Consider the following 19,483-nt stretch of genomic DNA (forward strand, 5'->3'; position numbering starts at 1 on the left):
CACTTCCGGGAAAAAGAAAAGGTGGCGACTGCTACCATGGTTTGAACCAAACAAACAAGTAATCAGCAGCATGAGCAACGATCATGCGCCGACTGGGTACAACGACATGCCGCTCACACAATGTACCCCCCCCCCCCCCCATTCCCTTCCCCCAACCCCCTACACACACACACACACACACACACAGACACACACAGTATGGTCAGTATGATACTGGTTTCACATGATGTACCAACATCAGGACTTAAAAACAAACAAGAGGATGTTTTATTGACACGTATCTTCCTCATTTTAATCTTGTGTCGATTCCTTGTGACTGAGAAAAGAATAAAATAGTGCGTGAGTAAAGTTTCATATTGCTTTTTGAGCCCGAACAGTAAAATCATATGAGCTAATTATAATCTGCCATTGCGTAAATCACGAGGCATTCATTGAAACTTATATCTGATGCGTAAAGTAGAAGCTGATGAAGATTTGCCACGTCCCATAATCGTACATACACTTACCCACATGAGCGACAAGTATCCTTTTCAGGTGGCGCTTGGGCGTACAGTGCTTTGCCTCTAATACCTGGTGACACTTACATGTTATTGTTAGACTGTAAGTTAATCGTTGCAATGCTCAATAACAGCTGGTTGAAACATCATATATGAAGATCAATCAAGTGACTGGTTGTATGATTTTGAATTAGCCTACATTGGACAAAAGTCATCTTCATGGCAGATGTTTACTATAATTAAGTAAAATTGATATTATCTAAACTTATTTTAAACTGTTTTCTCACCAAGGGAAACGTAGGGCGTTGCTCCTTTTATTTCAACCCAGTTTGTGTTACTGTAAAACATTTGTAGTATATGCAAGTATTGACCAATCAACTCATAGTTTGGATAAGCAAAGTGTAGAACTTTTATCACATCCTCGCGAAGCTGAATCATCAGGTTGTGGGCTGTAAGATAAAAAGCAAGTATGAAAGTAGGCGTACCTTGCAATTTCAAGGACAAGATTAAACATTCTTGATGCGTCAGGGGCCATCCATTTGATATGTGTTCCTCCCCGAAAATCCTTGAAATAATACTTATGCTTCATACTGTTAAAGCAAAAATGAAATTGTCTGCCACAAATATTACATCGTTGCAAGGTTTTCCCTTATAAAAATATTTTGACGGATGGTTTTAATTAAACAAATATCTGGTTAAAACATCATAGCCATCTTAAAGCTCTCTTAGTTATTTTTGGCCAATGTTCCTGGTGTCCAAAAGAAGGATATAAGTTATATTCGAGATACCCGGTAACTGTACCCGCTCTGATGTCCTCTCCACTACAATGCCAGGCCGCCGGATGGGGGTGATCCAGGTCCACCATGTTATTGGCGTGTACCATTGTCCTGATCACTGCTCTCAGTCTCGGCGCCGAGCTGGCCTCTACAAGCATATATGGTTTTGAAGCATCACCTGGTGACCTCAATAAATATATGGACTTGATGCATCACCTGGTGATCTCTACAGGCATATATGGACTTGATGCATCACCTGGTGATCTCTACAGGCATATATGGACTTGATGCATCACCTGGTGATCTCTAGAGGCATATATGGATTTGATGCATCACCTAGTGATCTCTACAGGCATATATGGACTTGATGCATCACCTGGTGATCTCTAGAGGCATATATGGACTTGATGCAACACCTGGTGATCTCTACAGGCATATATGGTTTTGAAGCATCACCTGGTGACCTCAATAAATATATGGACTTGATGTATCACCTGGTGATCTCTACAGGCATATATGGATTTGATGCATCACCTGGTGACCTCAATAAATATATGGACTTGATGCATCACCTGGTGATCTCTAGAGGCATATATGGACTTGATGCATCACCTGGTGATCTCTACAGGCATATATGGTTTTGAAGCATCACCTGGTGACCTCAATAAATATATGGATTTGATGCATCACCTGGTGATCTCTAGAGGCTTATATGGACTTGAAGCATCACCTGGTGATCTCTACAGGCATATATTGTCTTGAAGCATCACCTGGTGACCTCTACATGTATATATGGACTAGATGCATCATGTGATTACCTCTATTCGTATATGGACTTGATGCATCACCTGGTGATCTCTAGTGGCATATATGGATTTGATGCATCACCTGGTGATCTCTAGAGGCATATATGGGCTTGGAGCATCACCTGGTGACCTCTACATGTATAAATGGACTAGATGCATCACGTGATTACCATTATACGTATACAGAATTGCAGCATCACCTTGAATACGCTGCTCAGAATACGCGGTTTTATTATCTAAACACAACCGTGTCCTTCCAGAGAGACATTGCTATGGGTGGGTCTGTCCTACAGATACAAGGGTTAACCTAGAATGTTACATCAATAGTATATACATCCCAGGTCTATCCATATTCTATCCATATATAATATTGAGTTATTAAACAAATGACGCATTAAAAGATAAATCAACCTTTTGATGACCATATCATTACCGTTAGGTAACGCATTGTCGGTTTATGTGACATTCTGTTTGAAACACATTGATTGTTCACATTTATAAAACCTTTAAGAATATTGGACCTGTTGTGGTGTATACTGAAATAATGGGCAAAGCGGCGCACCCAGCTCACTCACTCAACTTAGAACTGGAAACAAATCGTAACAGTTAGTCAGGTACAACTAATACATAGGGAGACCATAATCAACCAATCCCTAAATAACAAAATACAGTTATGTACTTCGCACCCAATGAAAATGTATAAAATACTATGTCTCCAGTTGGATAATTATGCGTACACAACGTACCATGCTGTGTTTTTCTGCTGAGGGAAACAGGATTAGGTATTGTAAAATGTAGATGTACATTGTGTTCATCTTGCCATATAAATAAGATAATATCCATTTGTATTGTCGTAATATTCAGAATTCTGCATCTGCATACATGTACATGTGTTTTGAATAACTGTTACAATGGTCCCACGCAACTGTTTCTAATGTCGAAGTCACGAATTAAAGTAAAGTGAGTTTGCTGACGTACGTTTTCCTAAATAATTTTACAGAATTTGATCAGCTAATCAGCTGCACTGCTTGTGTCGGTAAATGTATGTCTTCCAATAATTAGGCCACAGTGGTATATTCAAACTTACCGTACATTAACCTGTGTCGTGAGCATGTTTCTGTACATGATGAACAAGAAGGTCGCGCAACTTGTAACGGCTGATAATCACATACTTACCATAAGAGAATTGACGAAACAAATAACTGGCAGTCAGGTTCGATCTTCGTGACAACGCTCTCTCAGAGAATACGGTGTTATTGACCCTGCTCAGTAATGTCGTCGTGAGTCCACGTGTTGTCGCCGAGCGGTACAGCTGCCAGTCTGTTGGGGAAGAATGCTTCTACTCTTAGAGAAGGAACTACAGGGAATATGTAGAAGACATGCTGCCCTCAATGTGAGACTCTACAGCGGGTATGGATGCTGTGGTGGGTTATATGTTAGTGTTTCGCAATGAACGCCTTCTCTAGATCTGCAGGTCTAGTACCATGAACTGTGTCTGTAATTAGGTAAATATGATGCCTTGGTTTAATCCGATATGTCGCATCACCTTACACGGTATATTGAAATGTTTTGAAATATGTGTCTGTCTCAATTCTTCAGGGAGTTATTAAGGAATCCTCTTATTCGTATAATGTTAACTTGCAAACGTATACACTGAAACCGAACTCATCTCGATATATATTATCAAGACAACATACACATGCAGCTGTATTGTTGATAATGCGAATGTAGACACTAAGGTCGTATATCATCACTCTGCTTGTCTGGAACTATGGACAACTCGATATCCTGCGAAGGATCAGCTACTCCTGCTGCAAAGCTGCTCTATACGAGGTATGTCAAGGTATCTCTTATGCTACAGTAGGACTGAAGTTAGTAAACAACATTTGACATTTGACAAATATTGGGAAGTAACTCAAATTCATATTTGAATATATGTTTTAGGAATATGAGAATTGTCGACTGCTTGCTCAAGACAAATCAAGTATTCTTTTTTTCTAACCCTATAGCAAACAAGATGAGCGGGCGTTTGCAAATGTACAGAACACATTAGCAGTAAGATACAATTTTTTTTACCAAGGATGCGAATAGCTACAATGACCATTGCTATGTGTAGATTTGGGCTTGTCACCAGACCACATTACAACACAAAGACCAGGCGAAAAACAGTAAACAGAAGAAATTTATTTCATAAATAAATCGTAGCAAATGTAAAGAGTAAGTACTGTAAATACGCACTGAGGTACTATTGACTTATTGATTGTACATTATGTGATAGTAAACGAGTCCGACATAGCCATAATGCTCCGACATAGCCAGGTCATTAAGGCATATAGTTGGCTGGTACAATGGGATCGGCGTATGCACAGCGGGTCTCTATGGCCAAGTTGTAGGAGTTTCCTTGACCGCTCTTGAAGGCACTGGTCACGAGTTGAAACCAGCCACTCTCCCCCTGCAACAATGTTACATTTTACCTTGACATCATCATACTCAACAATTTATCTAACACAGTGAAATAGCCATATTATTAAGTTTCGGGGGAATAGGGAATTTTGGAAATTCACAATTGAATTCAATCATTTTAAAATTTAACTGCAGCCCAAAATAACCAAGTACCAAAGTTTGTATATTAGATTTTTGAAAACAGGACTCGATGGACGCTCGCATCAGCGTCCGAAACTGATTCTGCCCACTATGTACTCACCGCTGCTACCCATTTCCACATTGGACGATTTGAACATATGTATCTAGATACGAGTAAGTAAATGGCACATTCAGTTAAGTATCAGGAATCTGGAATAGCGGATCCAGATAGCATTTGTAGTAATTCGCTGTGAATATTCACGTTGTAACGAGTATCTGTATTGCTGATTTAATTACATGGTTAAAGGTTCATGATTTGTGCAGAGATGTACATAAAGAACGGCCTGACATCCTGGGAGACGCCATGACGTCACAGCTAGTGAAACCTAACACTGTCTAATGAATAGACGACGAAACAAGAGATATATTTTGTCAATCAAGGCGGGATGCATTATATGCTGTAGAAGGATCACTCGGGGAACATTATTATGCGTCCCGCGTTTTTGACATGTTTCAATTTAACATTGTAAAAGAATTAATACAAAATCAAAATTGATAGAAAACAGCTGTACGATTGACCCATAACAAATAATGTCAATTTCAATCATTAATCTCTGTAACAAACTAAATAACATCTATGATCAATGTGCAGTTTGATGGGGTTTTTTTAAAATGTAATTTTGATACATCCCGTTTGCAGATTATGGTTTACATCAAACTGCTCTATGAGGTCGAGTCATACTGCTCGTGCCCATTCGACACCACTCGCCCCTTTCCGTAATGTGTCGTGGAATGGGACGAATGTTGCCGATTGTGTCAGTACCCACCCAGGGCTGTCCCCAGGAGTTCCGGACGATCCAGTACTCGGTGCCAGTCGCGTTCACTCCCCACCCGACCACCGAGATGACGTGGTTGATCTGGAACACAAGGTGACTGATGAATGACATCACTGTATACAATGGCATGAGAATATATTAATACTGGGTGTAAACATATAGACATCATGTTTCTGACAGGTGAGGTGAAATGAGGTTTAACGTGGAGTTCAAGACTGTTGCACTTATATAGCGACGTACATGACTCCGAGACGACCAATCCTTGTTTTAGCATCTTAATGCTGAACGCCAGGCAAGGTAACAACAAGTTCCATCTTTTAAGTAAACCTTTTTTGGGTATGACGCGGCCGGGTATCGAACCTCAACCTTCCGCTCTCCGGGCAGAGGCTCTATCCACTAGACCACGGAGGCGGTCTGTTTCTGACAGTACGACAAGTGGTGACATAAGTGATCCCCTCATACGTTATCAAATACAGCAAGAAACAGACCCAGGGAGGTCAGTCGAGCGAGTGAATTGTCTGTTGTCGCTGTCGACAAGATCACCTTTCAGTCTGTAGGATAATGTAATGTAAAGTCTTCAATGCCAGTCAGTACTTTCGCGGTTCGATTCTAACAAGGTTAGCCTTTTCCGGTGTCGCCCCAGACGAAGGGGCCAAAAGGCCTCATCTTCCAACTTACCGATGGTGTAGCTTTATACTCTGCATACACCCCGCCACGGTACTTCTCCAGGCCTGGAGTTGCTTCTATACCACAACTGGCAGAACAAAGTACAAAGATACTGACGTAATTATAATGAATTAAAATATTATATGTATATGTGAATATACTGATTAGCTCACATGTTTACATCGTTATCAAATTACCATTTACTCAATATATCTCAAAATAACGTCAGAACAAAGTTCAAAGATACTAACGTAGTTATAAATGAATTATATATATGTGAATATACTGATAAACCTAGATGCTTCCACCGTTATCGAATTACCAGTTATACAAAAATCTCACGATGACGTCAGAACAAGAAAGTTATAAGTTGTCTTCATAATTTGTAATGGGACGGAAAACCATTACCTGTGTTTCAAATGATATACATGTTTTTGAGTAAATAACAAATTAAACATGTGGACAGCTGGATTGCGGAAAGGCAGAAAAATGTCACGAGAGAACGACTGGATGAACGAAATAATGACCGCAAAAAAGACCTGATTGGTCCGTTGGTGTATATCTCTGCCATCATGTCCTCCCTGCCCTTGACGTAGCCATAGTCCCCCACCTTCCACAGGGTGAAGTTGTTCAACTGCTTGCACTCGCCGAACGTTGTGCACGTGCCACACGAGTTGAAGGGGTCGCAATCTTTGGACAAAGTCAATACACTTAGCTTTAAGTTAAATATATGTAGCTCAAAGAAGTACCATGCTTCACATTCAGTTGACAATGTCCAGTGTCAGTCCATAAATTGTAATTATGACCGCGTGTTAAACTCACATTGTCGCTGTGTATAGAGAACAATTTAGACTTATACGCATGCATTTTTAGACATATCGTACATACTGTTTTAGACGTATCGGTCAATGTACATACTGTTTTAGTCGCATCGGTCAGTGTACATACTGTTTTAGACGTACTGGTCAATGTACATACTGCTTTAGACATATCGGTCATTGTACATACTGTTTTAGACGTACCGGTCATTGTACATATTGTTTTAGACGTATCGGTCAATGTACATATTATTATTATTTTTTGGACGTACCGGTTAATGTACATACTGCTTTAGACGTATCGGTCAATGTACATATTGTTTTAGACGTACCGGTCAAAGTAGCTATTGCTTTAGTTTGGTTGGTTTGTTGTTTTAAGCCCCACTCAGCAAAATTCCAGCTACATGACGGCGGTCTGTAAATAATCCAGTCTGGACCAGACAATCCAGTGATTGATATCATGAGCATCGATCCACGCCATTGGGACTGATGACATGCATCAACCAAGTCAGCGAGCCTGACCACCCAATCCCGTAAGTCGGCTTTTACAACAAGCATAGTCACCTTTTACGGAAAGCATGGGTTGCTGAAGACCTATTCTACCCCGAAATCTTCACGGGTCAGATATTGTATTAGACGTATCGGTCAATGTACATATTGTTTTAGACGTACCGGTCATTGTACATACTGTTTGAGATGTACCGGTCAATGTACATACTGTTTGAGACGTACTGGTCAATGCACATAGTGTTTTAGATGTATCGGTCAATGTACATACTGTTTTAGACGTACCGGGCAAGGTAGATATTGTATTAGACGTATCGGTCAATATACATACTGTTTTAGACGTATCGGTCAATGTACATACTGTTTTAGCCGTATCGGTCATTGTACATATTGTTTTAGATGTACCGGTCAATGTACATACTGTTTTAGACGTACCGGTCATTGTACACACTATTTTAGACGTACCGGTCAATGTACATACTGTTTTAGACGTAACCTGTAAGTACATATCCTGTGTAGAACAGTCTCCCTCTATTGTGGGAATCTCAGTTGCCGCAGTTGTATGAAACCAAGAACATACCACTTTATCTCGCTTTAATTAAGATACCAGCTTCTGATGAGTTAAGAGTGGGCGATTATTTTCCATGTAGCCCCCTCGTGTGGTCCACTGAGAAATCAATCGTAACACACCTTAGGTTACTTGCTTACCTCGCATAAGTATCGTTGCGCTGAAGTGAACTGATGCTTATCCGAATGCGGCATCAATGTTAACCATTGATATTTCATTTCGTTATCGATAAACAATAAGTAGTTCAATCTGTCGATCAACTATGAGTGATAATATAGCTGTCCTTATGTGCTCGAAACATGGACACCTCAACAACGTTTTGGGCAAGTTTCAAACCTTTTACTGTTGTGCACCTGTCCGCGATATCTGTTGCTAATCCAGTCAGTAGGGGCGATGGGATAGCCTAGTGGTTAAAGCTTTGAAGACCCGGGTTCGATTCACACATGAGTACAAAGTGTGAAGCCCATTTCTTGTGTCCCCGTCGCGATGTTGCTGGAATACTGCTAAAAGCGGCGTAAAACCATACTCACTCACTCATTGTCAGTCACCAGTTGGTAAACGGAAATGTAGACTCCGTCTACTTATGTATCGATGTGTCAAGGGATGAACGGATCTAGGTCACTCGATGATGGGTTTGTCCCAAAGGATGTCTTTTTTCACGTGATTATCGTATGGAGCTGAAAATACACTATTAACTCGTAATGATATTTATTTCGGTCTCATAGCCAAGTCACCTTCCCTTTCCATTTCATGGTGAATGAGCATATTGCAGGTTTGTTCTTCGTTATTTGTATGCTTTATCGTAAGAGGCGACTAGCAGGATCTGGTGATCAGGCTCGCTGACTTTGTTGTGATGTTTTTCACTGTGTAGATGCTCATGATGTCAATCACTGGAATGCCTGGTGCAGACTCGATTATTTACAGACCGCCGACATGTAGCTGGACTATTGCTGAGTGCGGCACAACAAACAAACAAATATGCAAGCTTTATTGTCATGATTGAGAATATGTAAATATAACCGACTGGGATGCAACTCCGAACATGCATCTCCCCTCTCACCACTTCTCTGACACGGGGTGATAATGAAAAGACGCATGGGAAACCAGAATGTTCTATGGAATGTGAATGTGAATAGTTCTTCAGCAACGCATGCTTGTCATAAGAGGCGACTAGCGGAATCGGGTGGTCAGGCTCGCTGACTTGGTTAATGTAGGCCATCGTATCCTAGTTATGCTGGTGCTAGTATGCTCATGGTGTCAATCACTGGATTGGCTGGTCCAACCTCGATTAGTAACAGACAGTCGTCATACAGCTGGAATATCGGAGTGCGGCGTTAAACAACACACAAACAAATGCATCGTATGGACACTTCGAAATGTAAAGTACAATACGTCCGTCCCATCTCATACTACACCCTACGTACCTTGGTTCTTGGCTTGGTAGTTGTTGCAGGTCTCATCAGGGATACCGTGGCTGTGGGCGTACTCGTATACTTTGTAGTCGCTTCCTCCTTGACAGCTGCCGGCGTTGCCGCAGTCGATGATATGCTGCACAGACAGGTATGCGGACGGCCACGCCCCTCCCCTCTTAATGTTTATCCGGTCTGCGATAGAGCTGGTTGCACCCATAGCCCAGCAGGACCCACAGTCTGTGACAGTAATATTTAGAACAATCACGCGTGCCGGTAGATTTCTGCTTCTGCTGGGCCGGGATGGTTAAATCGCCCAAATGTTTAATGGTTCTAAACATGAAACCAGAGTTTCCGAGAGCGACGAAGTCAGTGAGTATAGAATTATAAAGACAATCGGCTTTGTCGGTGGGATAGCCTAGTGCCTCGTTCGTCACAGATTAGGGTTCGACACCCCCCGCATAAATTCTTGTCTTACTATGACTTAAATAAAAGGGGCACAACTCTCACTCGCTCGACAGACGTGACTTAAATGCCAATCGAAAAGCCATTATTACAACTTGATGGAGGACTTCGAATAGAGGGGAATGAATGAATGGCATTTATCTTGTATTTAATGTATCATCCAGAATAGAAACCACACTGACAAGTGTAAATAATATTATTCAAAATGAAAAATCTAAAAAGATTTCTTGGTACCTCGACGAATTTCCTGAATTAAACCAACTGACCTGTGACAACCGCTAAGCATTCATAGGGAGTAAATATTTTCTGGTTACAGCTTTTAAACATGCACTCCTTTTCTCTGATAGGACAATTATATTTTTATCAAAACACAATATTTTCAGGTCAGCCCATATCCAGGTAACCATTATGAAAAATCGGAGGCAAAAATTTTCGATTCCAGTATTTACTGGAAGAAATGATATTGTCCCTGGCAACAGTTTACAATTGGCCACACTTACACTGCGGAATATGTTGGTTGCGAGTGGTACCACAGTAGTTAGTTCCGTTCACATTACGCCAATCCCACGATTTGGGCACTGCTGTCAAAGGCTGCTCAAAGGCTCTTGGGTAGGTTCTGAAATGATGTGCATTAATCATATCGCGCAACGAATGTGTGGAGCTACGAAGAAATTAGAATGATGTCGTTAAATAATAAGACTTAAAACACTAAAACTGACCAGTTGACAAACACACACACACACGCGCACGCACGCACGCACCAACACAAAATTACATGCACAATGAATATTCATAATGCAAAGTAAAGCCAAATTTTTCCATCGGGCAAAACGTAGATTGTTGATAGTCACGAATAAAAGAAAATATGTGAGAAATATTAGCTTGCAGAAGGTTCAAGACCAAATATTTTGGCCAGATATTGTAATTGATCACATGCTGTAGAGAACCAGGGGCCGGTCTCCAAGGAAACACGGAAGGCTAAGGAGGAGGTTCATGAACGCAGAACTTCATTGATATCTACATCCGTGCCACTGGAGGGGGACACGGGTGGCCAAGTCGTCTAAGGCGCCGCAATTCGCTGTGCAGAGTTGCGTCCCTTGGGCACGCCAGAAACCTATGATTGTGGGTTCGAATCCCGGTTCGCCCCGATTATGTTTCTAGGTTTGTCAGCACCATACCCGTGCTCGTGTGTTTCACCGAAGTGGTAAACGTCTGAGACCTGCATCTTTTCGGGCTTTCCTCCCACATTAAGTTGACACGCCGCGATATAACTGGAATACTGTTAAAAGCGGCGTTAAACCCAACTCACTCACTCACTCACCGTGCCACTGGATATGCGTGAAAAAATGTAAAACATTCTGAAATTCCGCAAATACATTCAGACGATTACATTATTCAGTGTTTGGTTCATGGGTGAACTATCTCAAGGACATAGGACCTTGTCCCGTAAACCATTCCAAACTATTCCAGATATATATTATTTAGCTGACTAAAGTGCTAGATGTTCCACTGAACGTATTGGTGTAGTCTCAATATGTCGCGTGATATGAACATGTGAAGTGTAGTCTAATAGTTGATTTTCGTCGGTGTTGTACTCACTTGACCTCTGGCCTCCCCTCTCCCTCGGGTTGGAAGCAGTATGGCTTCCCATTATACTTATTGTCTCTGCCGTAAGCAACGGCAACTAACAATGAAAAAAACACGGCTTTGAGCAACATGATTGCGGCTCGTTGTGTCGCGTTAGGAGAATATCAACTGCCTGTCACATGATATAGTTCATGTGACGTGGCTACAATCTGATATATCTGATAAACACCGCATGGTCATAGCACATGTGCGTGTATATATATCTAGGTCAGCTGATAGCCGTGTTATCCTGTCATGAGGGGCTCATAAGTGAATGTTATATTACGCCGTACTATTATTTCAAATAGTTCACGGCGGCCTGTAAATATTTGAGTCTGGACCAGGGCCACTAGTGACACAAAAAGATTGGGGATTGTTTTTGGAAAAAAGATTTCGCGACGGGGGTGCATTTAGCATGAAACATGCTAGATGAATGGAAACAAATTTGTTTTAGGAAGACGTGTTATTTTTGCTGCAAATATAACACAACGTATATATACGATATGGAGATATGCTTAACATGCTAACGTATAGATATACGTTAGCATGTTGAGTTTGTGTAGGTTACAGGGAGGGAGTGAGGACCCCTGCAGCACCCAACCCCCTTGGAACTAGGGATGACGTACCTACCGTAGCTGTGATACGCTACTATGTCTACGGTGGATTCGTCCAAAATGTTTTGGACCAGTGCCTCGAGCAATGCTTTAATACGTAGTCGATAACTAAATGACCGTCAGTACTGAGGCCAAATTCGTCTGTAAGGATAGATGAACGGATAGGAATTACATTGATATCCTTGTACATTCATCCCACATTGTGTTGTGTAAACAAATCATGATATATATAGGAAATAGTGGATGTAACTGGCCGATTATGTTCAAAGTGACATTATCTGTATTCATCTGTATAGTCGCTATTGTAAGAATAGCTTATCAGACATGACACACATCTATGCTTGACACACTACTCACTCTACCCCTTTGAAGATTCCGGTGCTGAATAGGTTCCCGCGATCACGTGTGTGTCACCAGCGTTGTTCTCTGAGCATCTATGATAACAATGTGGGATCTTGCTGATTGTGTGTCCATGTTCCTCGATGACGTTGATCGTTGCTCATGCTGTAAATCTCTGGTTCGCTTGGCCCAGATTCGAATCTTTCCAGGTCGCCTTGATAAAGCTGGGATAATGCTGATTGCAGATTAAAACTCAGCTTCTCACTCACTCACTCACTCTCTCACTCACTTACTCACTCACTCAGTCACTCACTCACTCACTCTAGTGCTTCCTGGTGCCTTGTATTGAAATGGAATATATGTGGATCTCGGCCAGGGCGTTTAAGAGTTTGTTTACAAGAGTTTGTTTACAAGAGTTAGTTTACAAGGGCTAGTTGTCAAGAGCCTGACATGTGCAGCACAGTCGGAGTCCTCGGCATCTCTACTGCAGACGATGTGACGGTAGGTCTCCAGTTTGTTCATTATTTAAACTGCTATGCATAGCCTGGGTTCTACTCTCGTAACTATAGTTACACAATCGAAAACGATAAGGGACTATCACATGGCGACAATATGTTTTCCTTATTATGCAAAGGCTTTCTGAAATTGTAGACAGAGCGTCTGCCCTGAAAGCAGGAGGTCGGTGATTCGAACACCTGGCCGCATGATACCAAACTAAGTTAAAACGTGGTACTTGTTGTTCGCCTGCCTTGGTGCTCGCATTAATAAGATAAAGGACTGGTCGGATCGCAGTTTTTCTGTGTCTAAGTGGGGTATCCATGTTAAACTGCAGGATGGTATCTGGCCAGCACTTTAAATCCGGCATTTGTCTGCACGTGTACAAATAGGGGTGGGGTGGCTGTGATTTTGTAGAGATTAGATATCTTTTCGGCTACAGCTGCAAAACCAGATATTTGTTTCATTAAAACTTTGAGTCTAGATATACTTTTTGAACGTCTTGCAGCAATTTATTTTTGGTGGCTGACAATATCTCTTTTTTAACAGTCTCAAGCATAATTATATTTTTCTAGCATTTTTCTGGGACAATTTATTTTATTCGATAAAATACCAGGACTCACCCAGATTATCCAAAGGTCGGTCCCTCATAAAGTTATGTCCGTTCTGGCTATGACTGTTGTGAAAAAGGAGGCCGGTTGAACTACACTGAGGGCCAAAAGAAACGTTACCGACATTAACTGATTTGCCAATTCGAAACAAAGATGCCAACCTGTTCAAAAACAGTAAAGAACACATCTCACGAATACAGCCTTCATGTTTTCTGTAGTTCTTTGCACGTGCTTTGCGGATTTTAGGAGATATTGGTGTTTTTCAGCAATTTTTTAAAACATTCTTTTCAAAATCATCGTGCAATTTGCGGATATAAATTACGCACGGATCTGTTCCCTTTCATTGGTTGCAATGATTAACATCAACGAACATGCCAAGACTGACCGATGTCCAGAGGGAGAGAGACATAGGTATGCTGCAGATGGGAGCGACACAGAGAGCGGTTGCCATTAACATGAACTGCTCCAAGATGACCATTACCAGACTGGTTGCACGTCTCCGACAGACAGGCAGAACCGCAGACAGACCACAGAGTGGCAGACCAAAGGTCACGACCCCGCAGGATGACCACTTTTTACGGGTACTTCATCTGAGGAACAGATTTCTTACTGTGACGCCATCAGCTGCCAAAAGCTTAGGGCATCCGGTCAGCAGACAAACAGTTACCAGACGACTACGACATTATGGTCTCCGGGCCCTTTTCCAGGGCATGACTTTGACCCGTCAACATCGACGTGCCAGACTGACGCGGTGCAGGCAAACTCAGCGATTGCAACAAAGGGAATGGCGTGCTGTTTAGTGACGAGAGCAGGTTCCGACTCTACAAACCTGATGTGCGGACGCGAGTTTATCGACGACGTGGTGAACGTACGGCTCCTTGTTGTGTCCAGGAGGTGGAACCTTACGGGGGCGGAAGTGTGATGGTCTGGGGCGGCATTTGCGGGGACGAGAAGACGGAACTTGTCAGCATCGAAGGTAATCTGACAGCACAACGCTACATTGACAATATCTTACGGCCAGTGGTTCTTCCTTTCATCCAGCGTCAACAACGGACGGTGTCCCAACAAGATAAACGCCACACCCCATAAAGCCCATATTACTAGAGACTTCCTCAACGCCAACAACGTGACTGTCCTCGGTCGCCAGATCTGTCACCCATAGAACATCTCTGGGACCAGCTGGGGCGTCGTCTTCGGAAACGTCAACATTCTCCCTTCACGAGACAAGCATTGATCGTTGCCCTCCGTGAGGTATGGAATCAGATACCTGCAGTCGATGTGAGGACGCTTGTCTACTCAGTTCGAAGCCGCATTCGAAGATGCATTGCCGCTCATGGAGGTCATATCCCGTATTGAACGGTCTGGTCCGTCGTCACCTTTAAGTTGTAACCAATGTTGTTGATCGAATACTGGACGAATGACCCCTTGTCAAGAAACTTACCCTGTTGGAGCTTTGTTGTTGAATTAGTAAATTTGCATTTTACTGTTCTTAATGATGAATTTCTACAATACAATTGTTATTACTGCTTCAAATTGTGTTGGTCATATTTTATCCTAGAAATATCGTTGGTAACGTTTCTTTTGTCCGTCAGTCTATATTTCCCTCAGTGTTTTCTATGGATGTCTAAGGACATGTTGCAATGCTCTCGTTCAATTCAATTAAATGGCTTAAAGCAATCATCGATAAATAGTTTTAATTCTGTCTAAGAGAATGACTTGTTTGTCTTCCAAGTAGTGATACGTTATGAAGTTGTTCAGGTCCATTAAAGAATGCAGTTTTTACCTTGTAACTGCACATAATAGTCCCGTTCACTGTCGCGCAGTTCCATGCTGTATCATGTAATATCAACTTGTTTTTTTAAGGTTTCAAGTATCTTTTTTTGTGGAATGATTTGTTCAATATGAAATATACTTCACCTTTGTCGTCTCCCTTAATAGTAATATTGGTCACGTGGCCTCAATAACAAAATATCTCTACATTTTCCCTTACTTACATAAGTGAGTGAGTGAATACGGTTTTACATCGCCATTGGCAAAATTCCAGCAATGTCACGGCACCAGAAATGGGCTTCACACAACGTACCGATGTCAGGAATCGAACCCGGGTCTTCGGCGTGACGAGCGAACGCTTTATCCACTAGTCCACCCAACCGCCCCTCTGACTACCATAAACATCTGCCTATAGACAATTAAAAACTAAATGTTTGTCATAATTATTTCTTGCTTATAACTACCCTGATAGCAATGCCGTCTTCGAATGTCAGCTTCGTATTCAATAGGGCGTAAAACACAGAAAAGTGATGAAAAGCCTTGAATTAAGGATGGATCACTGACAACCAGGTGTGAGCGAAAAGGGTAAGCATCCCCTGCTCTAGCAGTAGAACCAGCCACTCATACAATGTTCAGCTCCCACACATATTTGTCTTACTTTCACAGTTACCGATTCTTATTCACACCAGTTCTTCAATCCACATCTGACTTCCGACAATACACGTCCATCATGAAGATATTCCTTGGCCACGTCAGCGCATATCTGTTGTGGATGACACTGTCTGCTTCACTGGCATCAGAACGTGTAAGACATTACTTGCTTGCTTGGGCATGATGCAAGGGACCAATTTCACGTAGAGGTTCTAGAGCTAAGACGGTGGGAACACATACACTTTAATATAGACTGACAACATCGTAGGATGGTTTCGTGGAAAGGAGTTCGGGGCGTTGTACAAACACAGCATTAATACATGATGTTTGATTCTGGTTTATTTTGTTATTCTTGATAATTGTAAACAACTTATGTACAGAAATATGTTTTTAATGTGAAGTTTTACACGATATACAACTCTGGACATGAGGCCGGTCAAATGACGCGAAACTGACGTCAATAAGTGTATGCACGATTCATACGTTTTTTCACGAGACTGTATCCTTGAAATGACGTAACCACTGACGGACTTCACCTGGGAATTCCCCAGCACGAATGAAACGAAGTGTTGTTTCTGATCATTTAGACCCTTCAATCTTGAACTTCAGAGAGTTTGACTGAATGCCTGTTCTTCGCCACGACCCATCCTTGTGAACAAAACGAAGTATATCCAAACTATGGACTCGACAAGTGACAGTCTACAGCAATCCATAGGTTTCCTTTAGTATCTCTTGGCACATCTTTATAATCACCTTTCAAAGATCGACCAATTGATCAATGACGACTAACACTTTAATCGCCACATCAACAACTTCGGAAATCACTTACGTTTGTCTTGTCGGCCATTTTGACGTTCTTGTATTTGATGTAAATGTATGACTGACTTAGTGACGTTGTTCTTAAGAGACCTTCATCTAATGATGATATTACTTGGATCTATTTGTTATAACCAAACTACAATAGGTGTTCCCGTAGAGTATGTTTAGCAAACATACGCCTAGTCACCTCTCGTTTTGATGAACTGTTTCATTCCAAGATACAGCTGGTTGTTGTATGGCCCTCAGTATTGTGTTAGACATCCCTCGAATCTCAAGGTATAAATAGTGATATAAAAAATATAAGTTGACTTCATTGGAATATGAACCTTCATAGAGTGTGGGCCAGTTTAATTCTTAAATTTAGAAGGTCATTGCGAGAAAATAATCAGACTCAATTATCTGCAGAAACAGATTCCAAAAAGTATCAAAGGTAATATAGTGACTCCTCACTACAGAACGAAACAAAAGCAACTCGTTGCCAGCCTGTGTTGCTTGGGGACAAGCTGACGTCATGTCACGTGTCAACGGATCAACCAACTACGGTTGACGTTTCTGGACTTCTTCCACATGGAGTCATCTGTGCTTCCAAGTCCAAGTCCTGCTACGTCTGTCATAATGGGGAGCTTCTTCCAGCTGATTGTCGTCATGGTAACACAGAGTTTTATGTTGGAATCATGTAGAGGAGGGAGCATACATTACTGTGTTTCTTTCACAACAGTTGGTTGTCAAACGTTGTAATTAAATATAAATCTTGGACTGGACAATAACCGTGTACACGTTTTCCTTCAATCATGAAGTTTCAAATAGTGATCGGTGGCTGCTCCGTGTATTTCCACACATGCATTGTTGATTCGCCGATGTACAAAAATCACACTGATGGAATTTCATGTGATCCGAATGCATTCAAGTAGGACCTGTGAAGATCCGGGTTAGAATAGGTCTTCGGCAACCCATGCTTGCCGTGAAAAGAGACTATGCTTGTCGTAAGAGGCGACTAACGGGATCGGACTGTCCGCTTCACTGACTTGGCTGATGTATGCCACCGTATTCCAATTGCAATTGTTAAACAACAAACACACACACATTCATGCAGGATGGTGCAATCTTAAACCCTCGTGTAGTAGTTTTTCACGAATGACATGTATTTGCATATAGTCACTGTGTCATTTCTGAATCATTCTATACCTAGCGCTTGTTTATCTTTGCTTGTAGGGCGTCTACTAAAACGTTCAAAGCGCTTCTGGGGATCTATTGGTCGGAATATAGAAAAAGGCCTCAACAAGTTCGCAAAGGATGTACATCGAGGATGGCGGGAAACTGAGCGTGCCTTTCAAAAACTAGGTGAGTCTTTTTCGAGACGTTAGAAACTGCGGTTGAGTTCGATTGGTCTTGATTAGAAACTGTGATAGGTTTAGGATGGTCTTGATTAGAAACTGGGGTAGGGTTAGGAAGGTCTTGATTACAAACTGTGGTTGAGTTTGGTTGGTCTTGATTAGAAACTGTGTTAGGGTTAGGATGGTCTTGATTAAAAACTGGGGTAGGGTTAGGATGGTCTTGATTAGAAACTGTGTTAGGGTTAGGATGGTCTTGATTAAAAACTGGGGTAGGGTTAGGATGGTCTTGATAAGAAACTGGGTAGGATTAGGATGGTCTTGATTAGAAACTGGGGTAGAGTTAGGATGGTCTTGATTAGAAACTGGGGTAGGGTTAGGATGGTCTTAAATACAGACTGGGGTAGGGTTAGGCTGGTCTTGATTAGAAACTGGGGTAGGATTAGGGTGGTCTTGATTAGAGACTAAAGTAGGGTTGGGATGGTCTTGATTAGAAACTTAGGTAGGGTTAGGCTGGTCTTGATTAGAAACTGGGGTAGGATAAGAATGGTCTTGATTAGAGACTGGGGTAGGATTAGGATGGTCTTGACTTGACACTGGTGTAGGGTTAGGATTGTCTTAATAATTAGAAACTGGGGTAGGATTAGGATTGTCCTGATTAGAGACTGGGGTAAGATAAGGATTCTCTTGATTAGAAATTTGGGTAGGATTAGGATGGTCTTGTTCAGAGATTGGGGTCTGGTTAGGCTGGTCTGGATTTGAAACTGGGATAGGATTAGAATGGTCTTGGGTAGGATTAGTATGGTATACAAGCAAGAAAGGTCTTTGTAAGTATCCATAAGAGTTTGAAAGTTTTAGAAACCATTCCTCATCAATCTTTTTTTTATTAGGGACTGCAGAAAGATTATGATGACCTTGATTAGAAACTGAGGAAGGGTTAGGATGGTCTTGATTAGAAACTGGGGTAGGGTTAGGACTGTCTTGACTAGAGACAGGAGTAGGGGAAGGATTGTCTTAATTAGAAACTGGGGTAGGATTAGGATGGTCTTGTTTAGAGACTGGGGTAGGGTTAGGCTGGTCTGAATTAGAAACTGGGATAGGATTAGGATGGTCTTGATTAGAGACTGGGGTAGGGCTAGGATGGTCTTCAGTAGAGACTGGAGTAGTATTAGGGTGGTCTTGATTAGAAACTGGGGTAGGTTAAGGATGGTTTTGATTAGAAACTGGGGTAGGATTATGATGGTTTTGAGTAGAAACTGGGATAGGATTAAGGTGGACTTGATTAAAACTGGAGTA

The 19,483-nt window shown here is 41.7% G+C and overlaps 2 protein-coding genes across 3 annotated transcripts in view; one reads left to right on the forward strand and one right to left on the reverse strand.

The window, feature by feature from the left end:
- Positions 1-4,243: 4,243 nt before the first annotated feature.
- LOC139450708 (cathepsin Z-like) lies at positions 4,244-11,685 on the reverse strand. The gene is made up of 7 exons (XM_071232510.1): positions 11,531-11,685; positions 10,432-10,547; positions 9,482-9,706; positions 6,704-6,854; positions 6,177-6,252; positions 5,490-5,579; positions 4,244-4,531 (listed from the first exon to the last, which is right to left on the reverse strand). Exons 1-7 carry the CDS (start codon positions 11,647-11,649, stop codon positions 4,403-4,405), a joined length of 906 nt encoding a protein of 301 aa, XP_071088611.1. The 5' UTR covers positions 11,650-11,685; the 3' UTR covers positions 4,244-4,402.
- A 1,297-nt stretch (positions 11,686-12,982) lies between these two features.
- The window catches only part of LOC139450707 (sushi, von Willebrand factor type A, EGF and pentraxin domain-containing protein 1-like), a 33,033-nt gene continuing 26,532 nt past the window's right edge, over positions 12,983-19,483 (forward strand). Inside the window, exons 1-4 of one of the 2 annotated variants that reach the window (XM_071232509.1) lie at positions 12,983-13,011; positions 16,053-16,191; positions 17,312-17,504; positions 18,069-18,197. In XM_071232509.1, coding sequence (XP_071088610.1) covers positions 16,117-16,191; positions 17,312-17,504; positions 18,069-18,197 — 397 coding nt within the window. In that variant the 5' untranslated portion in view covers positions 12,983-13,011; positions 16,053-16,116. The remainder of the gene's footprint in view (positions 13,012-16,052; positions 16,192-17,311; positions 17,505-18,068; positions 18,198-19,483) is intronic. The other variant, XM_071232508.1, reaches the window with a different exon arrangement.

The sequence above is a fragment of the Haliotis cracherodii genome, unplaced genomic scaffold (genome assembly GCF_022045235.1).
Source record: "Haliotis cracherodii isolate W230 unplaced genomic scaffold, xgHalCrac1.p SCAF_8, whole genome shotgun sequence".
Classification (NCBI taxonomy): Eukaryota; Metazoa; Mollusca; class Gastropoda; order Lepetellida; family Haliotidae; genus Haliotis; species Haliotis cracherodii.